This window comes from Dysidea avara, chromosome 10 (genome assembly GCF_963678975.1).
Source record: "Dysidea avara chromosome 10, odDysAvar1.4, whole genome shotgun sequence".
In the NCBI taxonomy this organism is placed as follows: Eukaryota; Metazoa; Porifera; class Demospongiae; order Dictyoceratida; family Dysideidae; genus Dysidea; species Dysidea avara.
In genome coordinates this window covers 28,859,946-28,887,008 of record NC_089281.1, presented here as the reverse complement: position 1 = coordinate 28,887,008, position 27,063 = coordinate 28,859,946, and the positions used below count along the sequence as shown (strand labels likewise).

The window sequence follows — 27,063 nt, the reverse complement described above, 5'->3', positions numbered from 1 at the left end:
ATCCAAAGAGCAAATTTCATCATGAGCCACGCCCCCATGAAAGATATGCAGCTGGGCATAACAAAAATGGCCAAAATTCCTCTAAAAAGAATGAAGTAAAAGTGGTTAGTCCTTCTACAGCACTACGAGAAAGAGTTGGACTGTCTGGATACAGCCGGAGACTATTTGTGGACAGGATACCTGATGACTTGATCTGTGCTTTGTGTCAAGATGTTGTGAGGAAGCCGTTACAGACTAAATGTTGTGGTCAAGTGTACTGTAAAGTGTGTGTCAATCGACTACCAAGAATTGTCAAGGGGATGCTGGGCTGTCCACACTGCAGAGAAAAATTAGAAGTGTTTATGGACAAACGAGCAGAGAACTTTGTCAACAACATGAAAATATTTTGTATCAACACCAGACGAGGGTGTTCTTGGATGGGCAATGTCACCAACTTGAAAGCTCATCTTGATAACTGCAAGCTCTCACAAGACAAGACACTTGAACTATTATAATGGATATATGTTTTTAAAAAACTGTAAATGCTTTGAAAACAAACAAATTCAATATTTTGTGTTACAGTACAAGTTGAATATAACTACCTCCTCTAGCTAACATAGAAAGCTACTAAGTGACAAACAATAAAAAAGTGTTTCTACGATGTACTTAGTCATGTATCGGTAACAGCAACAAATAACCCAATAATACTATATTGCTACCTAGTAGTCTCTCTCTATGTGTGTTGGTCATGATTGAAGGTATACCCTGCAGCACCTCGTCCCTTCTTCATCAAATCAGGGTCATATGAACCAGTTCTTCGATGTTTAGAAGTAGGAAAGGTGTAGGATGGAAGGGTTGTACTAGGTGGTAAGTAGGACGACTTTGCCACTTGTGGAGCTTGTGCTGTAACCTGATGGTTACCGACCATTGGAGTTGACTTTGGCCGTGATGAATGCCTGTGTTTTCCTAATGATTTCCTCTTTTTTGCGAAGTATGCTTTGAAGGCATCAAGTGTCTCTGAATCATTGATCACAATGAGGATGTCTTTCAGGCACTGACTAGATGAGTACTTAAACTCTACTAAACTTTTGATGATATTTCTGGCAACACTGTTTACATCTACAGCAAAGATTCCAGCACTCACAGCTGGGAATGCCACTGATGTGGCTTTCAGGGCTTCTGTGAGGGTCAGCGAGTTTTCACAGGCAAGACGGAGCAATGTTTCACACTCTTTTTGATTATGTTTCCTAGCATCTGGTCCAACAGTGTGAACAACATACTTGCATTTCAGCTGGCCTCCAGCTTGAGTATACTTGGCACCCCCAACCGGAACTACGCCATCTCTTGCAACCAGTTCATCTGAAAACAGCTGCACTAAACCATCACTGGCACTATCAATCATCTTTGCAACACCTCCTTCGTGCTTCAGAAAAGAATTTGCAGCATTCACAATAACATCTACTGTTTCAAGAACGATATCTCCTTGTTTCAATGTGATTGTCTGGCCTGTGGGAAGCTCAATAGTATCAACCTTTGATTTAACTGTCACTGGGCTCTTTAACACATCAGAACGCTCTAAGCTGCTATGATCAGACACAACAACTTGGGACGGGGGAGAGATTACGCTACTAGATGTTGTGAAGGTTGTGGGCAATGATGTGAACAGGCTAGGACTAGTGAATGATGAAAGACTAGCTGCAACAGTGGTGACACTTGGAGAAGTGGTAACCTCAGGACTAGTAACTCTAACCATTTCCACTTCAATAGGAAACATTTGCATGCCAGCCAAATTCCTTCCCAGATGAGACGTGGTGATATCTGAGCTAGTTCTAGTTTGCAAAGTCGATACAGGGACACTACTAGTTCCAGCTGTTGTTGCAGGTACACTGACTTTAGAAGAAGCAAGAAGATGACTTATACTAGATGTGATATCAGTAGTGGCCAGCCTGCTACCAGCTGTGGCTGATGCTACCTTGTGAGTTGTTGTCGGTAAAGTAATGCTTGAAGAGTACTTTGTTGATGTGGACTTCAAAGATGGTTGAAAGCTTGTGGCGGTGTGGCGTGTAAACGTTTGGCCAGCAAATGATTGAAACATTATCTTGACCTCGTTACGGAATAGTTCAACAGTTTGCCAATAACCTGTAACAGTGATTTTGTTAGAGTCAACATTGCAGGCCAGAAACAGATCATGTGCAGTTTGAACTAACGTCTGTATTCCAACCATTTCAATCACTTGTCCTTGCAAACATAACGTTGTAGACTCAAAGCACTAAAGAAAAGGAACACATGAGGTGAAAATTTGATACTGTGAAATTTAAATTACTCACCAGTGCATTAAAGTTGAGTGGCTGCTTCTGGATCGATGGCTTCATTTCAACCACTTTTGAAGCATCTGCAAACAACAGTGTAAATTATTGAAAGGAAACAATTAAAAATGCACGCGCCGCTTCACCTTGTTGATTTTCAAAGGTTATCAGGCCCGCTGTGCTATCGGGTAGGCGCACAAACTCGCACACTTGAACATTATAGCATCTTTGTATGTTCCGCTTTACAGCCGGGTCACTGACGCCTTCTGGGATGTTGGTCACTACGTACTGCACACTTTGGTAGCTCGCATCAGCCATTATAGGGCCAGGATAGGGTTAATTATACAAAGGGATGTAGCGCACGATGCTGACAGTAGTACAACTACTCTAAGCGGCCCGCCCAACAGAAAATTTAAATCCTTTAAAAAGTAGAGGCGCTTAAATCGCTTGTTTACAAACGTTCAAAGAAATGATGGGCACTTTTTGGAAACATGATACTACGGTTGTGAAGCTTACGAAATGAACACGGAAGAACCACAGAATGTGTCTACTGTTATAGAACAAGTCAGAGGGAAACACAGTAAAGTCACAGAAGGACAGGATCAAGAAACGAACTCGTGTAACGCCGACCATGACAGCGCAGACAGCGAAGAGGATAATCTAGTGCTATTCGATACGACACATTCGCAGAACAACCAACCGGATATCTTGAAAACGTACGCTACAGTGTTTGTTTTAACACATGGGCAATGTGTGTAGTAACCTAGGGTAGGGATATAACCTTGTAGTTATGAAATTAACTGTATAGTACGCCCAATTATGGGATAACTGGCGTGAGTCGTGAGAGGTAGCGTGTGTCTCCATAGTGACATTTATATCACCCACCACAAGTTATTTACACAGAAATTATGCAACAGATCACCATCTTGTTGAAATTATTAGCCAACTAACTTGCTGAGCAACTCAGCTACCAAGTTAAGATTGTGGCATGTGTGCTGTTTGGAGTGCTAATAGCTTACAAAAGCAAATTATTGAAAATTCTTTTCATCATAGAATCAGCATCAGTGATCTACAGCAGGAAATCGAGAAGCTGACCACAGAGAGAAACCAGCTAGCTAAAGAACTTGAAGAGACTCAGATGACGAATAAGGAAAAGGTTTGTGTGGTTCATGGCATGATATCATGTGACTATAAACTGTGACACAAATCCATCCAATTTTAAGGTCAAGTGGATTAGCCAGCAATCTTTATTAAAAGTTGTCAAAAATCCATAGTCTGGACCTAGTCTGGCGCCACCCACCCTTTTGCAAAAATTAAGGGTCTGGTAAATTACAAATACCAAATTATTTTAAAAGGAATTCAATTAGACAACATACATAACTGCTTGGTACGTCAGATAATTCAAACAAAAGCACTGTGTTGCCAAGGTGATTTGTGTGAGGACGTCATTGGCATGCATTAATTGGCAACTGCCTAATCTGGGCGGTAGAAATGATTTAGTATCTGTATTTCACTAGGCTAACTTTTTGTGAAGGGGTGGGTGGCATCTACATGCAATGCTTGTAGAAGTCTCCCAGGCAGTCAGGATGTAAAATTGAGACTATCAATTAATTACAATCAATAAATAGTGTTACTGTGCATGCCCATATAAGGCTTTGCTTAATGTTATTGGATAATGGATTACAAACATTGTATCCTTTAACGACAAAAGGTAATGATAATTAGTAATGACCCTTACAGTGTAGCTCTAACACTTGCAACTATGTTGAATTATAGCACCCAATATTATTGTGCTTTATTTTGCAATGTGTCCTAGTAAATGTATGCCAAAAAATGTGCCTCTTTTCATGTGGTCATGTTGAATTTAATACTTTCGTATGGGCTTCTTACCTTGGGTTGAACTTCAAAGTCATATAAGCTAGTTCAACCCTACAGAGCAGTAGGGTTCAACCCAGCGGGTCTGCAATGAAAATAGTGTAAGTAAGCTCAATGTGGGTTTCTAACATGTTATGTAAATTTATAGTATTTGTATGCTTTCTGTATATTTAGTTGTACTTACTCATTATAGGAGAAATCACTTCAAGATGTGTCAAATGAGGTATATATGATGGGGGTGGGTTTTAACAGTTGTAATGATAATTTATATAGTTGGAGGCAAAATGCTTCAAGCAACAAGAGCAGATTGAATCTCTTCAAGAAAAGCTTGCTCAAGAGCAGGAGAAGTTCCAATCTAAACTAACTAAAGTTCAGAATGAGTTAAATGGAAAATTTGATCAGGTACAATAGTAGTGTGTTTGTATGTGTATATAAAAAAGTATGCATGAGTGTAACAAGATGTGTAACAAGGTGTGTAACAAGGTGTGTAACAAGGTGTGTAACAAGGTGTGTAACAAGATGTGTAACTATAAAGTACTTTACTCATATTGCTGTTATCTACCCACCTGTATTAATGGGGACCTGGTTTTAACTGGGAAAGCAAATGCCATCTGTCGATGTCTCACATGATGGGGTGAGTTTCAGGTGGGACTTATGAATGCACATTCACATGTGAGACATAGCACAACCTGCTGCAGGTTAGTTTCTTCTACGTAGGAATTTTGATGGATACAGTTAAGAGTCATGTAAAAAAAAATGAACAATACTATTTTTGAACATGGCAGGATTACAGTGAATGGCAATGTGCTGAATACACTTGGTATCCGACTGTTGATATCCTACAGATAACCAACTTGAAAACCGCTGTACAATAGAAAAAGTATTGGTAGTGCACAGGTGTTGCCATGTAGTGAATTGGTATTAACACGTAAACGCACACTAAGGGATTTTGTTTCCTTTTCATAGATGGCACAAAGACAACGCTGTGTAATTATTGTTATATCATCAGATGCCATTTATGTATGCACTGCAACCTGTCAGTTAACAAATCTAATTATCTTACCAACCCAATGCTGCACTGCTATAATCTTATTTGATGCAAGTGGTTTACCCTCCTACCTTCAGCTGTATATTTAGTGTGAAGTACTGTAAACAGTTGTATTGCTAGAATTTGTGGATGATTTTCTGTTGTGGTTTATTAAAATTCATGAAAATTTCTAATAACAGACTCAATAATGTGTGTCAAATCCTTGTGCATTCTTGGAAATATTTTGCAAGAAATCGTCAAGAGTCTGCACACACCATTTAAACTATCCAAATGCAAACTCTCCCTAGCCTGTAGTGATGCATTATAAGTGCCTTAAAGTGTAACCCAGACACTTTTAAGACCACGCTGGAGTAGTAGTGAGGTGTCCTGATTTCAGGGGTCTAAATGTGTGTACATGTACAAATGCGACCTTATGTAAATCTCGTGATTATCAAGGTATCTACATTTCCTCTTTGAGGGGTTCTGTTGTGTGTGCAACAAGAGCCATTTCTATCGGTTAAGGGCCATAAATAATATTGCAGATTTTGTCATCTCTTACATTACATGGCTGTCCATTTCATCTTCATCAGTTTGACAGTGTAGGGAGTGGTATACAAAAATGAACTTCATGAAAATTATGTTGACTTGCTTATGCTTCACAAAAGCCAATTCTGGTAATCACCACACCCATGTTGAGAGGGGTGGCCCTGATATTGTCTGTCTGTACCAGCCTACTTTATTCCGCAGACTCGACTCATGGACTGGACTGGACCCATGGACTGGACTGCACTGCACTTTTAGATTGAGCTGGAAACCGACTTTCTAGAAGTAAACTGTCTATTTCACTTGAATGCTGGAGAGATGCCTATCTGTGAGCTACGCATACGCCTGCTCAAGTTAGGTGCAAACATTGTACCAATTTGTTCAAATACAGCAGACGAGAATCATGTAAACAGTCATGTTTTAATTGAGGTGGCCTACAGGGCCCTGCTACAAGGATTCCTCTGGGCTTTAGGAAAAGCAGACCACTCAAGCATGGGTACACACATGGGTAGTCTGTATAACATAGAGTTTGAACGCTGTCACAGATCTAAGCGGCATGCAGTGAATGCCTTAGCTACTATACCACAATATGGAAGGATCAGTACTGGGACTAGGGAAGAGAGAATGGCCCACACCTGTTGACCCAGATGTGATTCTCGTCTGCTGTAGCTATTCGAACAAATTGCTTGCACCTAACTTGAACTTTACAAGCTACTAGATATGACCCGTGTTTGCCCTCCGTGAAAGATAATCCTCAGTGTTGTGCTAGCTACAGTGAGTGTATACTAGTCTCGAGCTTGCGAGATTAACCTATACAGTTCAGCAGTTGGGCTATAGTCTAAATTAGCACATGGGGTATTTTCGCCGTGTTTCATTGATTGATTGATTGATAAGTTTAACCTCTCAATGATCAGCACAGCCGCTCTTCCTCATTGGAGGGACATCCATACAAGCACATATAAGCACATACATAAACATATACATACAAGTAAAATACACACAGTACAATCCAAACGTACATAATAACAAAATCAACAAAAGAACTGAGATTATCAGCAGTCATACGTGTAGCTCAAAGATAGGGTCTCTCCAGCATTGCAAGAGCTAGTTTACTTCTAGAAAGTCGGTTTCCAGCTCAATCTGCAAGTCCAGTCCAGTCCAGTCCAGTCTGTGGAATAAAGTAGGTTGTCTGTACCATTGACCAAGTTGCTACTAAAGAGAATGGATTTTGTGAAGATAAATGATCCCTAAAAGGATGTGTGTGTTTTAAAATTTTCTATTGATATTGTATACATTACACATGTTCCACTTCATTGTTCAAGTGTTATCTCATTGAGACGACTGGACATGTGACTGATATTGTACTTTGCATGATCAAAGTGTTAAATTTTCCCTACAGTACACTGTATGGCCAAGTATTCACATACATAACTCTATACTGTACCAGTTATGTGGAAGATACAAGTGTACTGATTAAAAGAATGCTAATTTATTTGCCTACTCATAGAACACGACTGATCATAATCACTATAACTAGCCAAACCAATCCTAATCCTTCCAGTTTGTTCTGTGACTCACTGTGACTCTGCTGCAACTGAATACCTTTGAAATGATATGGAATCTTTATTTCACCTGACCCATAATTTTTGCATAGGAGTGGGCGGTGCCAGGCTAACCAGTGTGTTATTACTAGGACCAACGCTAACATGATTTTTATGCTCCATGGTTTTGTTTTTGGCGAAAGCTACCATAAATACAAATGCATCATTTGACTGAAAAGGGAATTACAGCAAACATAGTGCTCCAATACTACCTGTACTAACTCTGTCTTTAGTCAGTGTATTGAAACAACTAATTCAAAAAAAGTCTCCCCATAATGAGACAAAGCAGACCACAAATGTATAAATGACACCAATGCTATTCATATTCAGAACATGGGCAACACCAAAACATAGATGGAATAAGTTACATGTGTATGAATTAATGTATGCTGTGTGTCAAGTTTTGATTAGGTAGTTGTGGAGTTACTATTCTTGTAAAGAAGAGTGATTAGTTGTCATGCCTACAGGTTAGAACCACTAACCTGAAATAAGTATGTGAATATATTATCATTGCAACTCAACTTTTTGTGGTATCTATTTCAGAGCAAGAGTACACAATATATATATATATATATATATATATATATATATTTAAACCCAGTGCGTGGGAGTATCAAAGCGCCACGCTGGGTTATAACTACCATACAGCTAGACAGAGCGGCGCTGCTACTGTACGATATATTAGTTATCACCCAGTGATAACTAACTTATCACCCTGTTGCGGAGCCACTCAGTCTCTTTCGTGACATCATAATAACCGCGAATGGCATTGTTTACCGATGGAACAAAGAGCCAAATAAGGAAATATTGATACAAAACACACCAATACAGCACTTAAAACTAGCTAAATCTTACAAGAAAGCTGTTAATCCTTTACACAATGACACTACAAGTTACCAATACGATAGTTTAACAAATGTCAAGAATAGTACGTGACGATTTTCGCTCCAGCAATCACTCCCAACAGTCACTATGGTGAAGAACTAACTTCCTCTAGCTTCATCGTTCTATCTTGGACTATGGTAGCCACTTGTTGGTCTTTATTTTTCTCTTGCACACCACGCGACACCACTATACCAATTTCTGACGAAGGCGAATCGTACCTGGAACCGCTGCTTCATAACACCGCCCTTCGCTACAGTTTAGTAGGCAGTATGTAAGGTCTCTCTTGTGGCTACGAAGTAGAATCTCCACACAATTCGGACGAAATCTTGAGCACAGTGACAGGAACTCAAACCGGAAATTAATTTACTACCCGTAAACTTCTGCGCACTCCTGTGCACTGGGATATAAAACAGTTATATCCCGTATACTCAGATGATATCATTGTTATTACACTCGTCCTCGGCTCCGCCTCGGACTCGTGTAATAACAATGATATCACCCTCGTACCGGGATATAACTATAACATATATACTAGGGCTGAGCGATACTACCGTTTTAGTGATATATTGCAATATTTTGAAAGTATCGATATCGCGATATTTTGTTATTAACTATCGTGATACCATGCCTGTACATTACTGTCATTATTTGTTTGCAGTACTTGGCTAAGAATCCTTGTAAATGATAAAGTCCACCCATCTGGTTACCCCTGCAGAGAGGTGTGAACACCATAACAACTACAAAGCATGTGTTACAATAACTGTTACTGAAACAAAGATGATAGTGGCTAGTTTGCTATCACCTATAAGGACTTCCTGCAGGAATGCTGAGCAATACACTATGTGGCACCAGCTATGATTGACTTATTTATAAGTATCATTAACTATTCAGTATCGTGAATAGTGACTTTAGTATCGATCGTGATACTAAAATGGCAGTATCGCTCAGCCCTAATATATACTGAGGAGAGTATCCTACTTACTCATATACCCCTGTAGAAGGGTGTATTGTAAAGTCACGACGTAATGACAAGATTTGTTTGTGACGTGCAAGCAGCCATAAAAGTGCAAGAATCGTCATCAATTTGTCACGCTCAGAAAGCTAATTGTCTGGCAAGAAATGCCTACGAAGCGGTCTAAACTCATGAAGGATGCTTATAGTTCAGTGAGAAACACTGAGAGCTCTTGGTTGCTAGCGACCGGGGTCCGACATGAAGACCTTAGATTCAATATTTGCTAAATTTTAGCAGGGATTTGGGATTTTGACCAGGATTTAATGTATTTCAAATAGTTTGAAATACATCGAAATAAACCACTAGAATTGTGCAAAGTATTTAATTACAGAATAGCAGTGCAAGATCTACTAAATTTGAAGAATTCTAAATAATATTTTAGCTTTTTCTTCAGTATCTGTTTAACATTATGAATATTCTATTAGAATAGTTTCAACTGCTGCAGTTGACTGCTCTATTAGAGTATCTCGATCTTGCACAAAGAATAAACGGAGATTTGAGGAATAGAATACAAAAATTTACGAAATTTCAGGAAATTTAAGGATTTAAAGATTCGTTCAGCCTTAGAGATTTAAAGAATTTTATTTAAGGATTTGAATCCTGCTTAATGCTAGATTTCATACATGTCGGACCCCTCGCTAGCGACATCGTTAAGCACACAGTCAATTGATGTTATGTTAAATTAATGGCATCATTATTATACAAAGAGGAACATACAAACTTGGAAGTGTTACGTGATAACTTCATGAGAGTAGGATACTCTCATCAGATATTTTATAGTTATAACACGGTTACGAGGGATATGACAAAAATATATGCACGAGCGCCCGCAGGGCGCGAGTGCATATATTTTTGTCATATCCCGAGTATCCGGGTTATAACTGTTATGTACTACTTTCATTGTCATGTCTACTGCTCCCGGTAGTAATACAGTCGTAAGTAAAACATTGATTGTTAAAGACAACGTTGGATTGTTACCTGAAGATGAACTAGCAAGCCATTATTGTTTACAAGTGCCTGGCTGGTGTCCCTGTGTTAACTGCCGTGACTTTTCACCACCAAGCGTTCTCTGCTGGCTAAAGACAATGCTAAAGACGATTTGTGCGACATGAATCATGAGTCATACCGCCTGATGTTGAAGCGAAAGGCAAGTGCTACAACTAGTGCTGTGAACACTGTTGGAGAATGTACAAAGGCTGCTAAGCAGCAAGCCCAGGAAGTCGAAGCGCGTGATACACCCCGATACGCACTCCGGCGCTGCCTTGGATCACCCCAAGGATCAACCAGGCAAGAGGTTTCAATTTGACTGCCACAGCGATGATTTACAGATGACCAGTAATTTAGTGAAAATGGTAGTGGCACAGAATTGGTGGCATATGGTTCTTCTACCACAGCTGTAAGTCATAGAAGTTCATTGATTAGCCAAGATCAGTTTGTTACAAAGCAACACTTGCCACCCCCTGCTCCAACATTTATCTTTAACAGTTGCAACTTTTCAAGCTGTCCAATATCTTTTTCTGGTTCATATCAAGACAGTACAGATGACATTGATGAGCTTTTAAAAGACATATCAGTTGATCAGCTGTTTGACCCATAAAGGACATTATAGAGACAGTGAGAGACTCTCTATATGATTATATCTATGTGATTATATAACAAAGTTTAAATGTACAATTATTGCTTAATAATCAATCAAAATATTTCAAAGTCTAATACAACTATAATTGCCATAGAAACAGGCCTCTTATAAGTATCACCTCCTGGGTTGAACAAGTTGCATAATGTTGTTTACTGGACTTTATGGAATGTAAATGTTGAGAGTTTGTTGACTGTTGAGACCTGCACATGGAATGCTGTGGGACACCACAAAGTGTGGTATATCAGTTATATACCACAGTTTGCTGTGGTATGTCATTTATATACAACAGTCTGAGCCTTTGATCTGAGGTGTGAAAGTGGTACATATATATGTATATATATGTGTGTGTATTAGATAAAGCACTGCCGCAAGTACTATACGGGAAATAGACCACTCTTTGAGTGCTATATTTCCCATATAGCCCGAGCGAAAGGCAGTGCTTTATCTGGTATAGAGAACTGTCAACTTGAGGTACACACAAGGCACACAAAACAATTAGAAACTCACGGAGAAGTGTTATCATCGGTAGAATAGGCATTGCGCCTGTGTTAAGCCTGCGTTGCACTGTGCTGCTCCTTCATTAGTCGTTTTGTGAGTCTAGTCCGTCTTCTCAATACGTAAAGTTTTTGATTGTGGTATATTATTAAGCATATTTCTGTGATATTCCTAGGACTCATCCGTTTATGTGAGCAAAACGTACTAAGAACGTTCACTGTTGCTGACCACAAGAAACCATCATCGAAATCTTCGAGTGTGTCTATAAATAAAATCCAGTGGTTTGGCTCTTACTGGTTGGGTTGACTGGTCAGCCAGCACAGTCAGGCTATCAGCCTACACTGGCTTGGTTGATTGGTTGTACTGACCAGAATGAGTGATTGCTCACTCAAAGTAGGCTATCAGCCTACACATATAGACCTGGCAGTTCTATAACTACCTGTTATAGAACTTTGCGTAGGCGAGATCAAAGGAAAAAGTGTACTTTAAATTTTATACAGTATACTCTCAGCCGGCCAACTGCTTCATCGACCACAAACAGTGCTTTATTGCACCGCAAAGAGTGCTTTATTTGTTCAATAAAGCACTCTTTGCGGTACAATAAAGCACTCTTTGTGGGCAATAAAGCACAGTTGCCCACGTGCCTTAGTGTAGGCTAATAGCCTACGGGGCTCGCGCCAGTACAACTAATCACCCAAGCCGGTGAAGGACGTGCCTTAGTGTAGGCTAATAGCCTACGGGGCTCGCACCAGTACAACTGATCACCCAAGCCGGTGAAGGCTGATAGCCTCGCCGCGCTGAGTAATCAATCACCCCAGCCAATACGAGTTCCACCACTGGATTGGTTTTATAGACATACCTAAATGCTTCGATGATGGGTGGGAGAAGGTAACATTGCTGTTACGTTTGTTAATGTAAACGGACAAGTCCTGGAGATATCACGGAAATACTTCACCATGTGACTCACAATAGAATCGATTGTGGGTTGCGAGCAATACCTGCCAAAAGACGCAATGAACTTCTACTATGCCAAACTATGGTGAAATACGCGTGAGTTACTTTGTTAAACTAGTTTGTGTGCGTTCAGGCTGCTAATAGTTCGTGCAGCGCTTGTTAATTACGAGTCCTAGTGTATGGTGAAGCTACACGACTAGAAAGTTCCATAAATCATTTAAAGTGATTACTCACTCAAAGTAGGCTATCAGCCTACATATATAGACCTGGCAGTTCTATAACTACCTGATATAGAACTGTGGTCTATTAAAGTGTTCTATAACTGCCCAATATAGAACACTTGCTCCTTTATGGCGAATATAGAACACTTTTTTTGCTTTGATCCTCCCACGCAAAGTTCATTATATATATATATATATATATATAATGAACTCTTGTTCAAAGTATAATATAGTAACCATTGAGTATAATGCAATCAAGCATCGGTAATGAGTCATGATCCAGATTCATAAGGAAAAGACTGATTGTCATGCCTGCAACATATGAAAATTAGTGTATGGATAGTATGGCTTTGGGTTGTAAGTGAATTTGTAGCATCTATGGAAGAGATTTTTAATGAAAGAAAAAAAAAAACAGGAGGTAAGTGGAACAGAGTAGTTGTCCTCATACATAGAACATTTTGTAAATAATGTTCATATTACAGGTTTTTGCAATTGAATTCGTCGCCTTTGCAATTGAATTCGTCCCGTTTGCAATTGAATTCGTCGGTATTGCAATTGAATTCGTCGGTATTGCAATTGAATTCGTCCCGTTTGCAATTGAATTCGTCGGTTTTGCAATTGAATTAGTCGGTTTTGCAATAGAATTCGTCGCGTTTGCATTACAATTCGTCATAAACAAAACAGCTCCAAGAAATCAACCCGTTCATTAAGAGATGAACTATTTATGCCTTGGAGAGTTACACTTGAGACACTAGAAGGTAATTGAAGTTGGTAGTACGCAAAGTTGATAGCTGTCTGACAAGTTAATTAGCTTGCTCGTGAGTGACCACACCCATCGCGAATGGCGTAGTAGAGTTTGGAATGTTGTTGGAGAGGCTGTAGAGGAAGAATTATTGCCTTATAAAGAGTTGTTTACTACTGTTGTACTTGAACAAGTTCTTGTAGCAGCTGCTACATCATGTTTTCATGTTTGCTCCAGCTGCCATTCTTGTTATGGACGAATTTAAGTGCAAAAGCGATGAATTCAATTGCAAAAGCGACGAATTCAATTGCAAACGGGACGAATTCAATTGCAAAACCGACGAATTCAATTGCAAACGGGACGAATTCAATTGCAAACGGGACGAATTCAATTGCAAAAGTGACAAACTCAATTGCAAACGGGACGAATTCAATTGCAAAGTCGCCGAATTCAATTGCAAAAACCTGTAGGACAATTAATAAACTTTCTTCTATCAAAATCACAAAAAAATTAGGACCAGTGGAAGCTATTAATGAGCTGGGAGATCACATCTTAGAACTTTTAGAGAGAAGTTGAAGCATGTTAGGGACTTTACCTTGATTTGATGACTGTTCAATTAGAGTATATTTATGATTTCCTGACTGTTCTATTAGAGTATATCAATCTATACATGTACTTCAAACTGCCATAGTGGCTGTAGTTTTTACATCAGCCCTGAGATGTAATAACAGTGAAAATACACTTTTATTGCAACCATTTTCTTGGTTGCACCTTTTGATTTCACACTGTTTGTTTGTTGATGGCTGATCTCTTTTTACAACTTGGCTGTTTTGGAATTCTGTCATTTTTATGCTGACCTCAATGTATGTAAACAGGAGCACCTGTTAACATAACCAAGCACAGCCCAGGAAATTACTGCTCTCTTTATAAGGACATGTTTCATTAACAAAAGATAGAACACAGCTATATCCTGAGTGTTACGCTCCTTCGCGCCTTCGGCGCTTATAAGCTCCTGATGTAAACCACCACCAACAGCAACAATCTGATATCATTGCCAAGTGTTCTTCTAATGTGCAAATTGCAGATTCAGGCCATATGCATCCATGCAAGCTTCTTTCATCCACCTCAACTTACACATGGTGTTCATAACAAGCTCTGTGCTGTTCTTGTAATGTGATAGAAATTGCCAGTTTGACATATGACAATGTTATAGGGTTACAATACAATCTTAATTTCAATTCAGAGACAATTTATTGGGAGGCTTTGAGGTTGAAATTTGGAGGCACTTTGTCGGTACTTATACTAACACTTGAACTAAGTGAGAAAACTTTTTCAGAAGGGCAGGGCTTCCTTTACCCCTCTCTTGTATAAAAAAACGCTGTTCTGGGCAAAGCTCAAGATTGTATGTACTAAGGTGGTTCATTAGTACTGTCAAAGAGGGTTTGCACTTTCTCACAATAATATATTAACCATACAATACATACATGATACCTTTGCAGTATTGCTTAGATAGAATCAAGCCCAAAAGTGTCCTTTAGAGTGTTTCTGATGTGTTACTACAGGATTTTTAAAAACTTTTTTTTAGCAGAATTTTCTAATGGCTGCCTGCCTGCCTGCCCGCCCGCCCGCCCGCCCGCCCGCCTGCCTGCCTGCCTTCCTTCAGACAAGTATAACTCAATAATGGCTAAGGCTACTGGCTTGATTTTTTCACTGGTAGACATCGGTTCAGCCCTACAGGTGCCTTTTGGCATACCACAGTACATACAATGCATGCATCATGGACTTACCTTTGTCCTCCTTTGTGTCCCATTTCTTCTTGCTGACAGTACAGGGTGTCGATTTGTGGTAACTAGTGCATGATAGCTTCCCTATGTTTGTAATGGAAATTCTCCGTATTTTCTGTAGTGGCTGGATTGATTACAGAGGCACTTCTCGTGATGTTCTTTTAACGCTGTGTAACAGGCTGAACATAGCTGAAAATACTGTATAGTGTTTCAATAATTGATAGTTGGGACATGTGTTCATATGAAAGCAATAAGCCTGCCATCTTTCTTCTAATACGGTATGTGCTGGTTCACTAATCATAATTATCATACAAAAAGAGTGTGCAAACAGGAAATTGGGTGACTGAATTAGGGATTAGCATATATCTACATGTATAGGCAACCTCCTACTTTTATGGCTGTGATTCCTAATCGAACTCTTAAAACTCCTAATTTTTCCTTAAGGATGTCCTTGTACATGTACTAGACCATCATGGCTGGTGATACATCCATGGCTAGAGTTCCTGTCATGGTTCCTGACGTAGTCTCATTTGTATGCAAGAGAACTTACATGAGACTTACTTGTTGTCATTCAATTCCATCATAGAACATACTCCTTCCACCACCCACTCCAGGTGTTTTGGCATCTCTTTCCTTCAGAATAATATTAATATATTGTTTCATGATAGTACCAGTGTTGCTGTTGTTTTAGCCAAAGTAGTAATTTTCCAGGAACCAGGACCCTTTTAATATTTTATTGCCCATGCATACCATGCATTGACAATGGTTTACTTTACCCTAAACAGATTGAGGTAGCTAAGCTACCAAAGTGTGGGGACATTAACCTCCTGTAAGTTGTGGTTGACAGATGGATCATACCAGAGCTAAGGATAGTCAACTGTAGTCATGAATATCAAATTGTAACGGTGTTCATAAAGGCATTTAGTAGCTGCATGGAATTCCACTCTCTTTCATTCGTTACACTGAAATAAGGAATAGTTAATTCATTGTGAGAAAGAGGAACTAACCGCAAGCCATTAGCATGCTATTCTTTTCTATTGGGTTTTTACCAAGCTTGGTCAACTTGTAGAAAATTTTACAAATAACTGTCTATGGTAGCAGGGGTAAGCGTGAAATTGAAATTACTTTCTCAATTGTGTTTTACCAGGGTGTGAGTCCCTTGGGTTTCATGCTAAGTTAACTCACCATAGAAATTTGGAGAGAATACTTGTATCCCTTCTTTATGCTATAGACTCTTGTCTCTTAGCATTACATCGTATTTGTCCACCTATGAGCTAATTTCTAGGCCTCAATAGCCGGTCAGGTGGCTGGACTATATAGTGTATTACTGTATAATTGAGGATTTAAAGTTTGCTGATTCACGGAGGTGGCCTTTCTATACAGGTGGCCACTATAGGGCAGGTTCCACGCTGTGTGTAATTTTCAGAATTTATTAATGCACAACCATTATCAGTGCTAGGATAATGATGTAGTGTTTTGAACACTGCTGAGATGTATCATAGAATGATTCACCACCAAATTAGGTTGATGGGAAAGGCTCGGTTTTAATGGGGTGATAATTAAAAACAATGACAGATTTTGGATGAATTGTTTAGCCAAACAATTCTCATTTGATTTGTTGTGAAGATGCATCCTCCCTCCTTCCCTCCACCTAATGTTCCCACTGTATGGCAGCAATGTTTGTACCATTCATGTTCTTCATGTTCTTCATAAATGAATGTAATTATATTGTTATTGGTATTTGTGGAATACCCATCCAAGTTGCCTCTAACTCACTGAATAATATACATTCAGGTTTATCCAGCTGGTATTAACAACTAGTGCAGAAGACAAGTCTTATTTGTTGCTTTGCATTTAATCCCTTGGTTACCTGTTACTGGTGTTTCATCATTTTATAGCTGAGAACTTTATGATCCATGGTAGGAACTCATAGCCCTTATAATGAGATTGCCTTACTGTACAACTATGTTCTGGACCTAGTCACTATATTGAGGTGTTGTGTACACCTTAGCTTTGTTTGGAGCCTACATACTTGACATGGTCACTATATTGAGGTCATGAAGTGCATCTTAGCTTTGTTTGGGGCCTACGTACTTGACATGGTCACTATAATGAGGTGGTCTTATTAATGAGGTCACGAAGTACACCTTAGCTATGTTTGGAATGAGGTGGTCTAGCATATTTTACTTTGCATTTATACATTTAGGCAAGCAAGTTGTATCAAGAAACTTGTAAAGAGAAAGATCGTATTATGGGTAAACTAGCCGTACTGGAGAAAAACAAACGAACACTAATAGAAGATAATGACATGCTAAACATGAAATACAAGGAGGCACTAAAGGTAACCCTCCCTCCTCCCTGATGTCATTTGAGAACCATTTGTACTTTGTAACAGGATAATGAGAAAAGTAAAGCTCAATATAAAGTAGTGAAAGCTGACACCACCAAATTAAACGGAACAATTGAGAAATTGGTAAGCTGATATCCAAATAATTCCCAACTACTACATATTAATCTATTACAGGAATCCTCACTGCGAGAAAAGACTGAGGAGGTGACAAAATTTCGTGGTGAAGTTAACTCGTTGAACGTCAAGCTAAAGTGGGCACAAAACAAGCTAAAGTCTGAGAGTGAGGCACACAAGGAGGCTCAATCAAAGCTGGCGACCACCTTACAGAAGTTGCAGGAATCTAGAGAAGAAGGGGAACAAATTCGTAATGATATGAAAGCCATGATTGTTGCATATCAGGTTTGTGCCATTGATACAGTGTGTGTGTAATATCTTATGATGGACACATTAGGGGTACCAGCTATGTATCTTAACGTGTTATAATAACATATAGAAGTCGTCCTCTTTCAAATGTAAATTGTAAACACCATGGAGTGTAAACTGTAAATGTTGCAGTTTTTGTGTCCTTTTAAACTTTCTTCCTGTACGATAAGTTAAACCTCACTTGGTAACTGCCATCTGTTATAGTGACCATGTCAACTAAGTCCTAAACACGTAACTACAGTGTAGGTGTACTTCATGACCTCATGTTCTTTGCTGTAGTCAGCTGTGGTTATTGTCATTAGGATTCTGAAGAAAAGAAATCCTCCACTCTTGACGTTAAGCTAAAAGAAACAGAACGGGAGCTGAAACAACATGAGAAGGAGATAGCTGATCAAATGGAAGTAAGTTTTTTCTGTTAACATTCAGTGGACAAGTGAGAACTGGGAATATGTAACAGCTGGATTAATGGTATAATTTTAAATGCCACTTAGTGTAAAGTGTGTTCTCTAATATGACACTTAATAAACTGGCTAAAATACTTCTATGGTAACCTGACACTGTTAGCTGTACTTACCTTAATAATCTAACATCCTTGTTAATCCTTGGATATAACATGTTACTAAATGATGTACAGCATCCCTACATGTTTGAATTTTTCATGACACCTGATACTCATAGCACACAATATATTATATTGTGAATAGGAGAAATTCCATGCTCACACAGTTGCATACATCTACAGGCTTCACTGCCTTCTACTGAATTAACGTAGGGAGGCAATGTACCCAGCTTTAGGTTGCAGTTGGTTTATGAGAGTGTTTGTAAAGCTTTCGGCATACAGACAATAGTGTTAACACAATGGTGTGTGATTGTGTTCGTATAAAAATTGTTTTGATACTCAAACAAGTCATACATGCTTGAACATAAAAAGAAATTTTTGTGCTAAAATATTTAACAAATTGGTGTGCAATAAAATGTGTATGTGATGTAATTTTCAAGGAAAAATTTGGTCAAGCAGCAGAAAAGGTTGTGTGAGAAAGTTGGTTCATATCTGAATGGAATGTTTTTAATTCTGTGTGTGAAATTGAAATTGTCTCTATCTAATTGCTGTTGTTGTTATATTTTTAATTCATAATTATGACTATTATGTGCAAGTTTCAATGCTCTTTTAGTTGTATTTTTAACCCATCACTTTACACAGCTTTATGAAGTGAACAAAAGAGAGTTGGATGCTACCAAGTCAATGCTGGAAGAATATTTACAGGAGAACAGAGTGTTGAAAGATAAGGTATCAACCAGTTAACACTATTTAACAAAACAAATCACTGCTTGCCATCCTTATAATGGATTATATCCTGATTGCTGGGGGTCCCATTATATTAAGGGGTGAGGTGTTAAGATGTAGGATTGAGGTGTTCACATAGTTGTACTTAATAGAGCCTGAAATTTAAGTGTAATCAAAACAGAAAATGGGGTGGTATCATTTTTATACTATTTCAGGTGTCAGTGATGGAGAAGTCATTACACGAGCAAGATAGGACATCAGAACAGGTTCGCTGTGAAAACAACCGACTAAAGGAACAGATCGAGAAACTGAATGACAAAATCTCAGGCTTTCAGCCAACTCAGGATAAACTTCAAAGGTTTGATTGCTGACTGTGGCATAGTGGTCTCACTTGGCCCATATGTTAACGTTGTTAGATCAGAAGCAAAGTGTTTACAGCTTGAGGAATCTGCAAAGAAGCAGCAGCTGATTTGTGCAGACCTTCAAAATGACTTGGCTTCTTGTCTAGAAAAAGAAAGGGAATTATTAGAGTTCTCTGAGAAGCTGACAAGCCTAAACGCGGAACTGCAAGCAACAAAAGACAACCTCTCCATTCAGGTATAGCCAAAGTAACTGAATATTACACAATTATTTGTTGTAAAATAGGTGGCAGAAAAAACATTAGAAAATGAACAGCTGAGTGAAGAAATTACTAGTTTAAATAAATCCAACACCTCATTGGTAGGTGGTAGGTGGCTCAGTAGTTCATGCTGTATTGCTTGTGTCCATATTTTTACTATTGTAATACACACAGACACACACCACATTTGCATGCATCGATCACAGTTTGACACACACATGCATGCACACACACGCGCGCATACACACACACACGTGCACGCACACACACACACAAACACGTCTTGTAGGTGTGAGATGTTTATATAAGGGAACCACTTCTATAGTTTAGTTTTATAACACTGACTAGATGGAAGGCTTTTCACACATGCAGTTACGCATGCCATTACATTGTTGTACCATCAGACTACTACTATATGTTACTGATGTGGTGAAGGTCCAGAGGGAAGATGTTCATGCTTTGTAGACTTGTGATCGCATGGGCAAACATAACATGTGGCATCGATAACATTGTTCATTTTCTAGCCCATATTATCAGTGTCCTATAATCCCAGTAGCTTGTGTATAAACTAGTATGGTGAGTCCTCTATTACCAGCCCTATAAAGTGAGAAGTACATAGAAAAAATCCACTGTAATGAGGAACAAGTTATTGGTCTCAGTAGGTCTAGTCCCATACACTCTAACAGGTGTAACATAGTTTTATTGTCCCAGTGTCTATTTGATACAGTGAAACCTGTTCACTCTGTAATTAAGGTCATCTGTCATTTGTGTGCTAAGCAACTTTAATTCAGAATAACAGTTTCCCACATGTGACGTTTACTGTTAAAAAGGTAAGGGGCTTACATGTGAATATTCCATGATACTAATAATGATATTTGTACTTTGGTTGGGAAGGTAAACGTTGTCACAAAGCTTTCAGGATCTGATGGTTGCACTGATGTATGCACACGCACAATACACACACACACACGTACACGCACACAGATTAAGTCTTATGATAACAGTCCATTAGTGGGGAACATGACATATTGTAACAATGAGTTAACCATCTTGTTTGGAATTGTTAGTTTAGTTGTTACATCATAACTCTACTAAACTGTTATCTAACTCATAATGGTATGATGTGTCTAGTTATGTAACATGTAGCCACAGGTGATAATAGTGATGGCTTCAGCACTGAATTAAACAATAGCAGGGATAAACCTTTTGATAAAATCCATTTTATTTTTCTCTTTACCCAGTCAAGGATGTACAGATTAGAGGTAGTGCATTAAAACTGTATTTAGTAATTCCACATTGTCAACTATCAAATACACTGAGACCTCTCTTAACAAACTAAAAAGGTCCTGACAGTTATATATCCATACATATATTTTTGTTTTAAACCTCTTGATTACATCTAAAATTGTCTGTTAGAAAAAGAAGAAAAACTGCGATTTTCATCAGCACCCACACAGCCTCAGCAATCATGATCTTGTTGTTTATTGTGTCTGTTGTGTGTTTACACAGAGCCAGCAACTGAGTCAGACAGCACAAGAATCTGAAGAGCTCAAACAAGCATTAATAGATAAGAGCAAAGCTGGTTAGTCTAGTCTGACATTTGTTGGCAGAACTGGTAGTGTAATTGCCACTTTGTATTGTCTGATCAATGTCACTGTTTGTCTTGTGTGCATGCAGATTGTGGCCTAATTTCCCCCAAGCTGTCTTTTTAGTGTGTGGAAATATCTTACTGTATAATTCTGTTGTGGTTCCCCAGCCTTGCTAATTTGATTGGCTAGTTAGTTTGGTGACAGTAATGTGATTTGAATATCACTCAATGTTGTTCCCATGTTTACATACAGTTGAGCAGCTGTCCATCGCTCTGGGTGAAAAAGAAAATGAAGTAATCGTTGCTAAGAAGAAACAGGCAGGATCATTAAAGGTCTGCAATATTTCACACAGAACTTTTATTTTTAGCTTCCTAACATTTTAGGACCTACAAAAGCAGTTAACAGAATGCAAGAGGTGAGTGCAGCCATTTCACGACACTAGCGTTACATTAATTTGTAATTGGATATGTAAATGAAGACCTAGTTTTGTCATCAGTGTTGGCAAGCCTTTCTATTGAGACTTATTAACAGTTATCACACATTATAGACATGCACTCCTTATTTTACCTTAAAACTCAAAGGTGTGTTTCTGGTGTGTGTACATCAGCAGTCATGTATGTGTAGATATATTGAGCAGCAGCAACAGCTGTGGGCTAACCACTGTAATGCACTGTCGAGTCAAAACAATGACGGTGAAGATCAGCGATGGTCAAAGGGAGGTGGAAAGTCACCGCAGAAATCTCCCACAGGATCGCTCGACCAACTGCCAATGACTGCTCCAGATTTGTTAAAAACCATGGTAAGTATTGTACCAACAGAAATACAATAGGCAGATTTGTTTGCAATGAAATCTTAGTTGCTATATTGATCAAAAATTGTGTAATTTTGTTAGTTTGTACTGGTCACCAATAGGATAGAGTACCATCCCCAGTACAGTCAATGGGACCAGACAAAGCCTTGTTGGTAGACAAGTTAGTCAAGTCTCGTAAAGACATTGCAAAGAGGGACGAAAAGGTTGAGTTTCTAGAAGAACATATTCGACAATTAACAGAAGAGTTACAAAAGAAATCCAAGTGAGTGTGTGTGTAGTGTGTCTGTTGTGTGTGTGTAGTGTAGTGTGTAGTGTGTGTGTGTAGTGTGTGTGTGTAGTGTGTGTGCGTGTGCATGTTGCAGCTTGTTACAAGTATACATACTTAACATATACGTCGTATTTTGGATTACCAACTTGTGTTGTTGTTACAGAATTATCAAGAGCTACTTGATAAGAGAAGAATCAGGCATTTTAACTACCCCTCGTATGGATGAAGACAAGGTGAGATATTTTTTTTGCCTCCCATCAGCTGGTTAAGTGTGTCTTCAGGTATCTAGATCTCGCAAAGGAGGCATCATGGCATCTGTGTTCAGATCTCGTGCACACAGTGGCGACATGAGCCTAGAGTTATCACTAGAAATCAATCAAAAACTACAAGCAGTTCTCGAAGACACAATCTTAAAAAATATAACATTAAAGGTTAGCATAATTAACAAATTTGTAGTGAACTTATCAGCCTTTTTTCTTACAGGATAATATAAAAACTCTCGGTAATCAAATCGCCATTTTAACACAACGCATGCAAAGATGATGTCAATTGTAATTTTTCATACCATGATTCAAAAGTATATATAATTTATTTATTGTTTATCAAATCTAATAATGCTTGTGATGATGTGTGTGGCAGCACGCCCAAGGCATTACTAACAATTCGCTGACCATATTAATGAATGGAATGCACTTTATTTTGAAGACTATAGTATGTTCACATTGAGCTGGATCCTCAAGAACATTTAATAACTCATGGATGCAATTACACACGACCTTGAAATTTGGCTCATTTGTAGTACCAAGAGTCCCCCCCCCCCCCAATAATATTATGAACTCTTGGTAGTACTGCTTGACCTGCTAAAAATATTTCAAAATATTTTTGTTCAAATGTTTGACATAATATTTCCATTACGGCCAATCAAAATTTTCACAATACATTTCCTATGGGGAAGCCATATAGGTACAGTGTCTATTACTTGTGATGGAGCCAAACCATATGTGTCTGTTGTTGACACCTTTGCTGTTACCAATAATCATCTGGTTGGCTGAAATGTTAACTCTGTTGAGAAAAAATCCACTTTTATATTTAGCTGTTTTTCAGGATTTAGCTCAACATGAACATACCGTAAATCGGGTTCTTTTTGTGTATGAAAATATTCACGAGTTAAATTTTCGTGTAAATAAATTTTCAAGGGTGCCTAAACCCACGAAAATATTTTTACATGAAATTTTTGTCACGCTGAATAATTGATAGACTGTTTTTACTTACAGGCACAGCAAGGAACAACACCTACAAGCCCACGCAATGCTAACAAGTTGATCACGTGATGTTGTGTACGTGTAGTCTCGCGTAGCCAGACCCTATTTCTCCGCACGGCGCTTATCGATTGGAAATTATAAGCGCCTGCTCCAATCGATAAGCGCCGTGCGGAGAAATAGGGTCTGGCTCGAGGTGGTCTGGCTACGCGAGACTAGTGCAGTGGCGTAGCCAAACCCGGGCAAGCCAGGGCATTGCCCGGGCATCAGACTTCTTTGCCCCACCATCAGCTACTAGAGTAATTATAAAGACGTGGGCTGGATAGCTCGAGATTTTGTTAAAGTTACTTAACTAGTCACTGCACAACTTATACAACACTCACCGTGCCATTTTCGCCGATGGTTTCCTTCTTTTTGGCTAAACAGAGATGGGGTTATCCAAGGGATTTTCCCTGCGAGTAACTTGATTGTGCACAAATAGAGGAGGCAATAAATAGAAGCAAGATCACGTGATTACAAAAAACCGCGCAGCATTGTGGCAAGGAGTGGACAAAGAATTGGTTTCACTATAGTGGGCTGGACGGTTTACATTTGGATTAAGTGATCACGGTAGCTATTGGTGTGGTAAAAACTCGGGAGGAAAGCAGTCTAGAGGTATTTGTGAAATTAGCACCCATCTATCCGTGTGGATACTGCTCAGTTCAAACGGTATGGAGTACTTGTTCAGTCAGCAATTCTTTTCTTTTTGTTTCCACTTTTCTAGGCTAACAACTGTAGTGGCAGAGCATAGTCATCACGTGATAGAGCGCCTCGTGCTTTAATTCAAGAATCTTTGTAGTCTACATGTAGCTAGATGTATGTAATATGTTAGAAGGCCAATAGCTAGTTAGGCATTCGCTTCTATTAGGTTGATATTAGTCATCTTGCATACAGTAGTGTAGGATGATACATAATGCATTTTAAAAATGTTATATTGATGTCCATATGAAGATGGGCATGTGTACGTGTGTTGCATGGGAAATGGCTTGCCCACCCATTGCCCAGGCATGGCAAAAAGTCTGGCTACGCCACTGGACTAGTGTACGTGGATATCATGTATACAGTATATCATTGACTATGTACTGCTACAGTTGGTGAAAATCTTACCTGCACACGAGAACCTACAAATGAGAGTGATAGATATGTAGTAGCTAGCCATTATAAAAGACGGAAGTATTGGACACGTTTGTTCGCTGTTTCTTCGAAGAGGAAGTAGTATTACTTGTTAAATAACACGAGTGGACTTACCACAGAGTGGAATGGTTACAAACATGCCGGTTAAAAATAAAACACGTGCGAAAAAAAATCGATGTTTGTTTATATTCGCGTGTTAAATTTTCGTGGATGTAACTTTTTTTGTGTTTTTAAATAATAATAATTAAAGAGATAAAAAATACACATGACAACAAATGCTACAATTAGAATCTACAAAACAAACTATATAATCACAACGAATAAAATACAGCTACTGGGAAAGGGGAACAACAAAGAAAGAAAACTACAGGGAAAGGGGAAAGTCATCATCACTACATTGCAGAGCCCAATACCTAAAATCATTCGAGCATTATTCACCCATAAACAAACAGAGAGTTGTTGAAGTAGATTTCTTCTGGCCACTTTAGGTGAAATGCCACTACGGGTGGTGGTACGATCAGCAATAGAATTAAGAACTGACAAAGCAAAAGGTGTCCATACCCCAAAACTTTCCACAACTAGTGGAATAAAATCACCTCCTGCCTTCTCCACAATAGCAAGGTGCTTCGCATCCTTAGCCACCTCCCCAGCTGCAACAGCCACCCCAGCACAGGAAGCGAAGGAAGAAATATGAGCAGGCTGAGTAGTGCTGCGGACAGAGACATCAAAATAGGTAGGACGACCAAGTTGATAATCAGGATGGAAAATGTCTCCTGGACGTGAACTGTCATCAAAAGAGGCACGTTGCTCTTTAAGAACTCCTGGATGGTCTTGTAATAAGGCATGATGAAGGATGTTAACTAAGGCATCATGGCGGCGGATTCTCATAGGAACAGCCTAAAAGATGGCCACCAAAGCAATCTATGGAAGAGAGGCATGTACACAATGGGGAAATGGGAAACATAGAAACTCCAAACCATAGACGCAAACCAACAATAAACTCTGGACCTGAGATAGCTAAACCAAGAGAGGTTGAAGGAATAGCTTTAAGCCAGCTACTACTGGTGCCAGAAGAATGAGAAAGGGCAGTCAACTGAGCACGGTCCCAAATACTGCAGGAAGCAAAATGATGATTGAACTGATGCTGATCTAAAAGGGCTTGCAGATCATGCTGCGAAGCTGAAGAAATGGGAATCTCAGAGAACATTGCAGTATCTTCATCAGGGAAATGAAGCTGATCTGAAGCAATAAACAGAAGTCTAGAAGCTAAATCACGGATACTATTGCAAGAACCTATAAAAGCAACTGCAGCAGACTGGGTGGATTCTTGTAAGCCTAAACCACCTAGGCGGAAAGGCAAGCTGGCTTGGCACCAAGATGGATCAGAAAGACTGCAATTCATAATACGGCTGAGACAGTTGTGAAGGTTAAGGTCAAATTGACAAAGAAATGGTTGTAGCACAGAAGAAGGAACAGTTCTAAGTAGATGGATAATTTTGCAGCTGCTGAGACAACTTAATTCACAGAAGATGAAGTTCCACTTGAGGGTCTTCCAAAAGAGCAAGTTTCTCTTGAATAACTAACCTTAAAAATTTATTGCTGTCGAAAATAACCCAATTTACGCTGGTACGTCAAGTGTTGCTTGCATTGCGTAAATTGGGTTATTTTCAACGGCAATAAATTTTTAAGGTTAGTTATAGTTGTGTAATAATTTTCCCAGGGGCGTAGGAAGATATTTGAAGACCAAAAAAAATCTCGAGTGTGACTGCTTTATTAGATTCATTGACTGCTCTATTAGAATATCTCGATCTTTTCAGTAATATATACCGTAGTTTTTTTTATTATTATTAACCCGGGCTTGATGGACTGCCCTTGCCTACCACGGTACCACCCCCAGCACAAAAAAAGGCACGTGCTGGACAACTGAACAAGGCCCGCAAGAGTAACGCAGCCAGCATGTTACTCTGACAAGCGGGACTCTACTTGCACTAGGTCCAGTGGTGGTGGAGCCCTAGTGTAAGCACCAATGGATGAACGTGCACCTCGATTGCATTGAATAGCATGAACAAAAATTTCTACACTATCATACATCAATATACAACTATAAGTACTCATTTTTTCCAAGAACAATACCAGAATGGAATGGACTACCACAAGACATCATCAACCAACAAACTATTGACAGCTTCAAACAATTATTATACAATCACTTTTAATGTACAT

At 39.0% G+C, this 27,063-nt stretch overlaps 2 protein-coding genes across 3 annotated transcripts; one reads left to right on the top strand and one right to left on the bottom strand.

The window, feature by feature from the left end:
* Positions 1 to 486: 486 nt before the first annotated feature.
* LOC136237258 (uncharacterized) lies at positions 487 to 2,728 on the bottom strand. The gene is made up of 3 exons (XM_066027597.1): positions 2,432 to 2,728; positions 2,307 to 2,371; positions 487 to 2,248 (listed from the first exon to the last, which is right to left on the bottom strand). Exons 1-3 carry the CDS (start codon positions 2,601 to 2,603, stop codon positions 713 to 715), a joined length of 1,773 nt encoding a protein of 590 aa, XP_065883669.1. The 5' UTR covers positions 2,604 to 2,728; the 3' UTR covers positions 487 to 712.
* On the top strand, positions 2,727 to 23,023 carry LOC136237251 (coiled-coil domain-containing protein 186-like). 2 transcript variants are annotated; one of them, XM_066027588.1, is made up of 20 exons: positions 2,727 to 3,001; positions 3,339 to 3,441; positions 4,354 to 4,383; positions 4,434 to 4,562; positions 17,270 to 17,404; positions 17,459 to 17,536; positions 17,588 to 17,812; positions 18,139 to 18,237; positions 19,038 to 19,124; positions 19,337 to 19,479; positions 19,538 to 19,718; positions 19,767 to 19,841; positions 21,250 to 21,322; positions 21,582 to 21,661; positions 21,713 to 21,744; positions 21,954 to 22,128; positions 22,242 to 22,402; positions 22,572 to 22,641; positions 22,690 to 22,839; positions 22,892 to 23,023. In XM_066027588.1, the coding sequence occupies exons 1-20, from the start codon at positions 2,805 to 2,807 to the stop codon at positions 22,949 to 22,951; spliced, it is 2,283 nt and encodes a 760-aa protein (XP_065883660.1). In that variant the 5' UTR covers positions 2,727 to 2,804; the 3' UTR covers positions 22,952 to 23,023. The 2 variants fall into 2 exon arrangements, with proteins under 2 accessions (XP_065883660.1, XP_065883661.1); XM_066027589.1 differs by lacking the exon at positions 4,354 to 4,383.
* Positions 23,024 to 27,063: the final 4,040 nt, after the last annotated feature.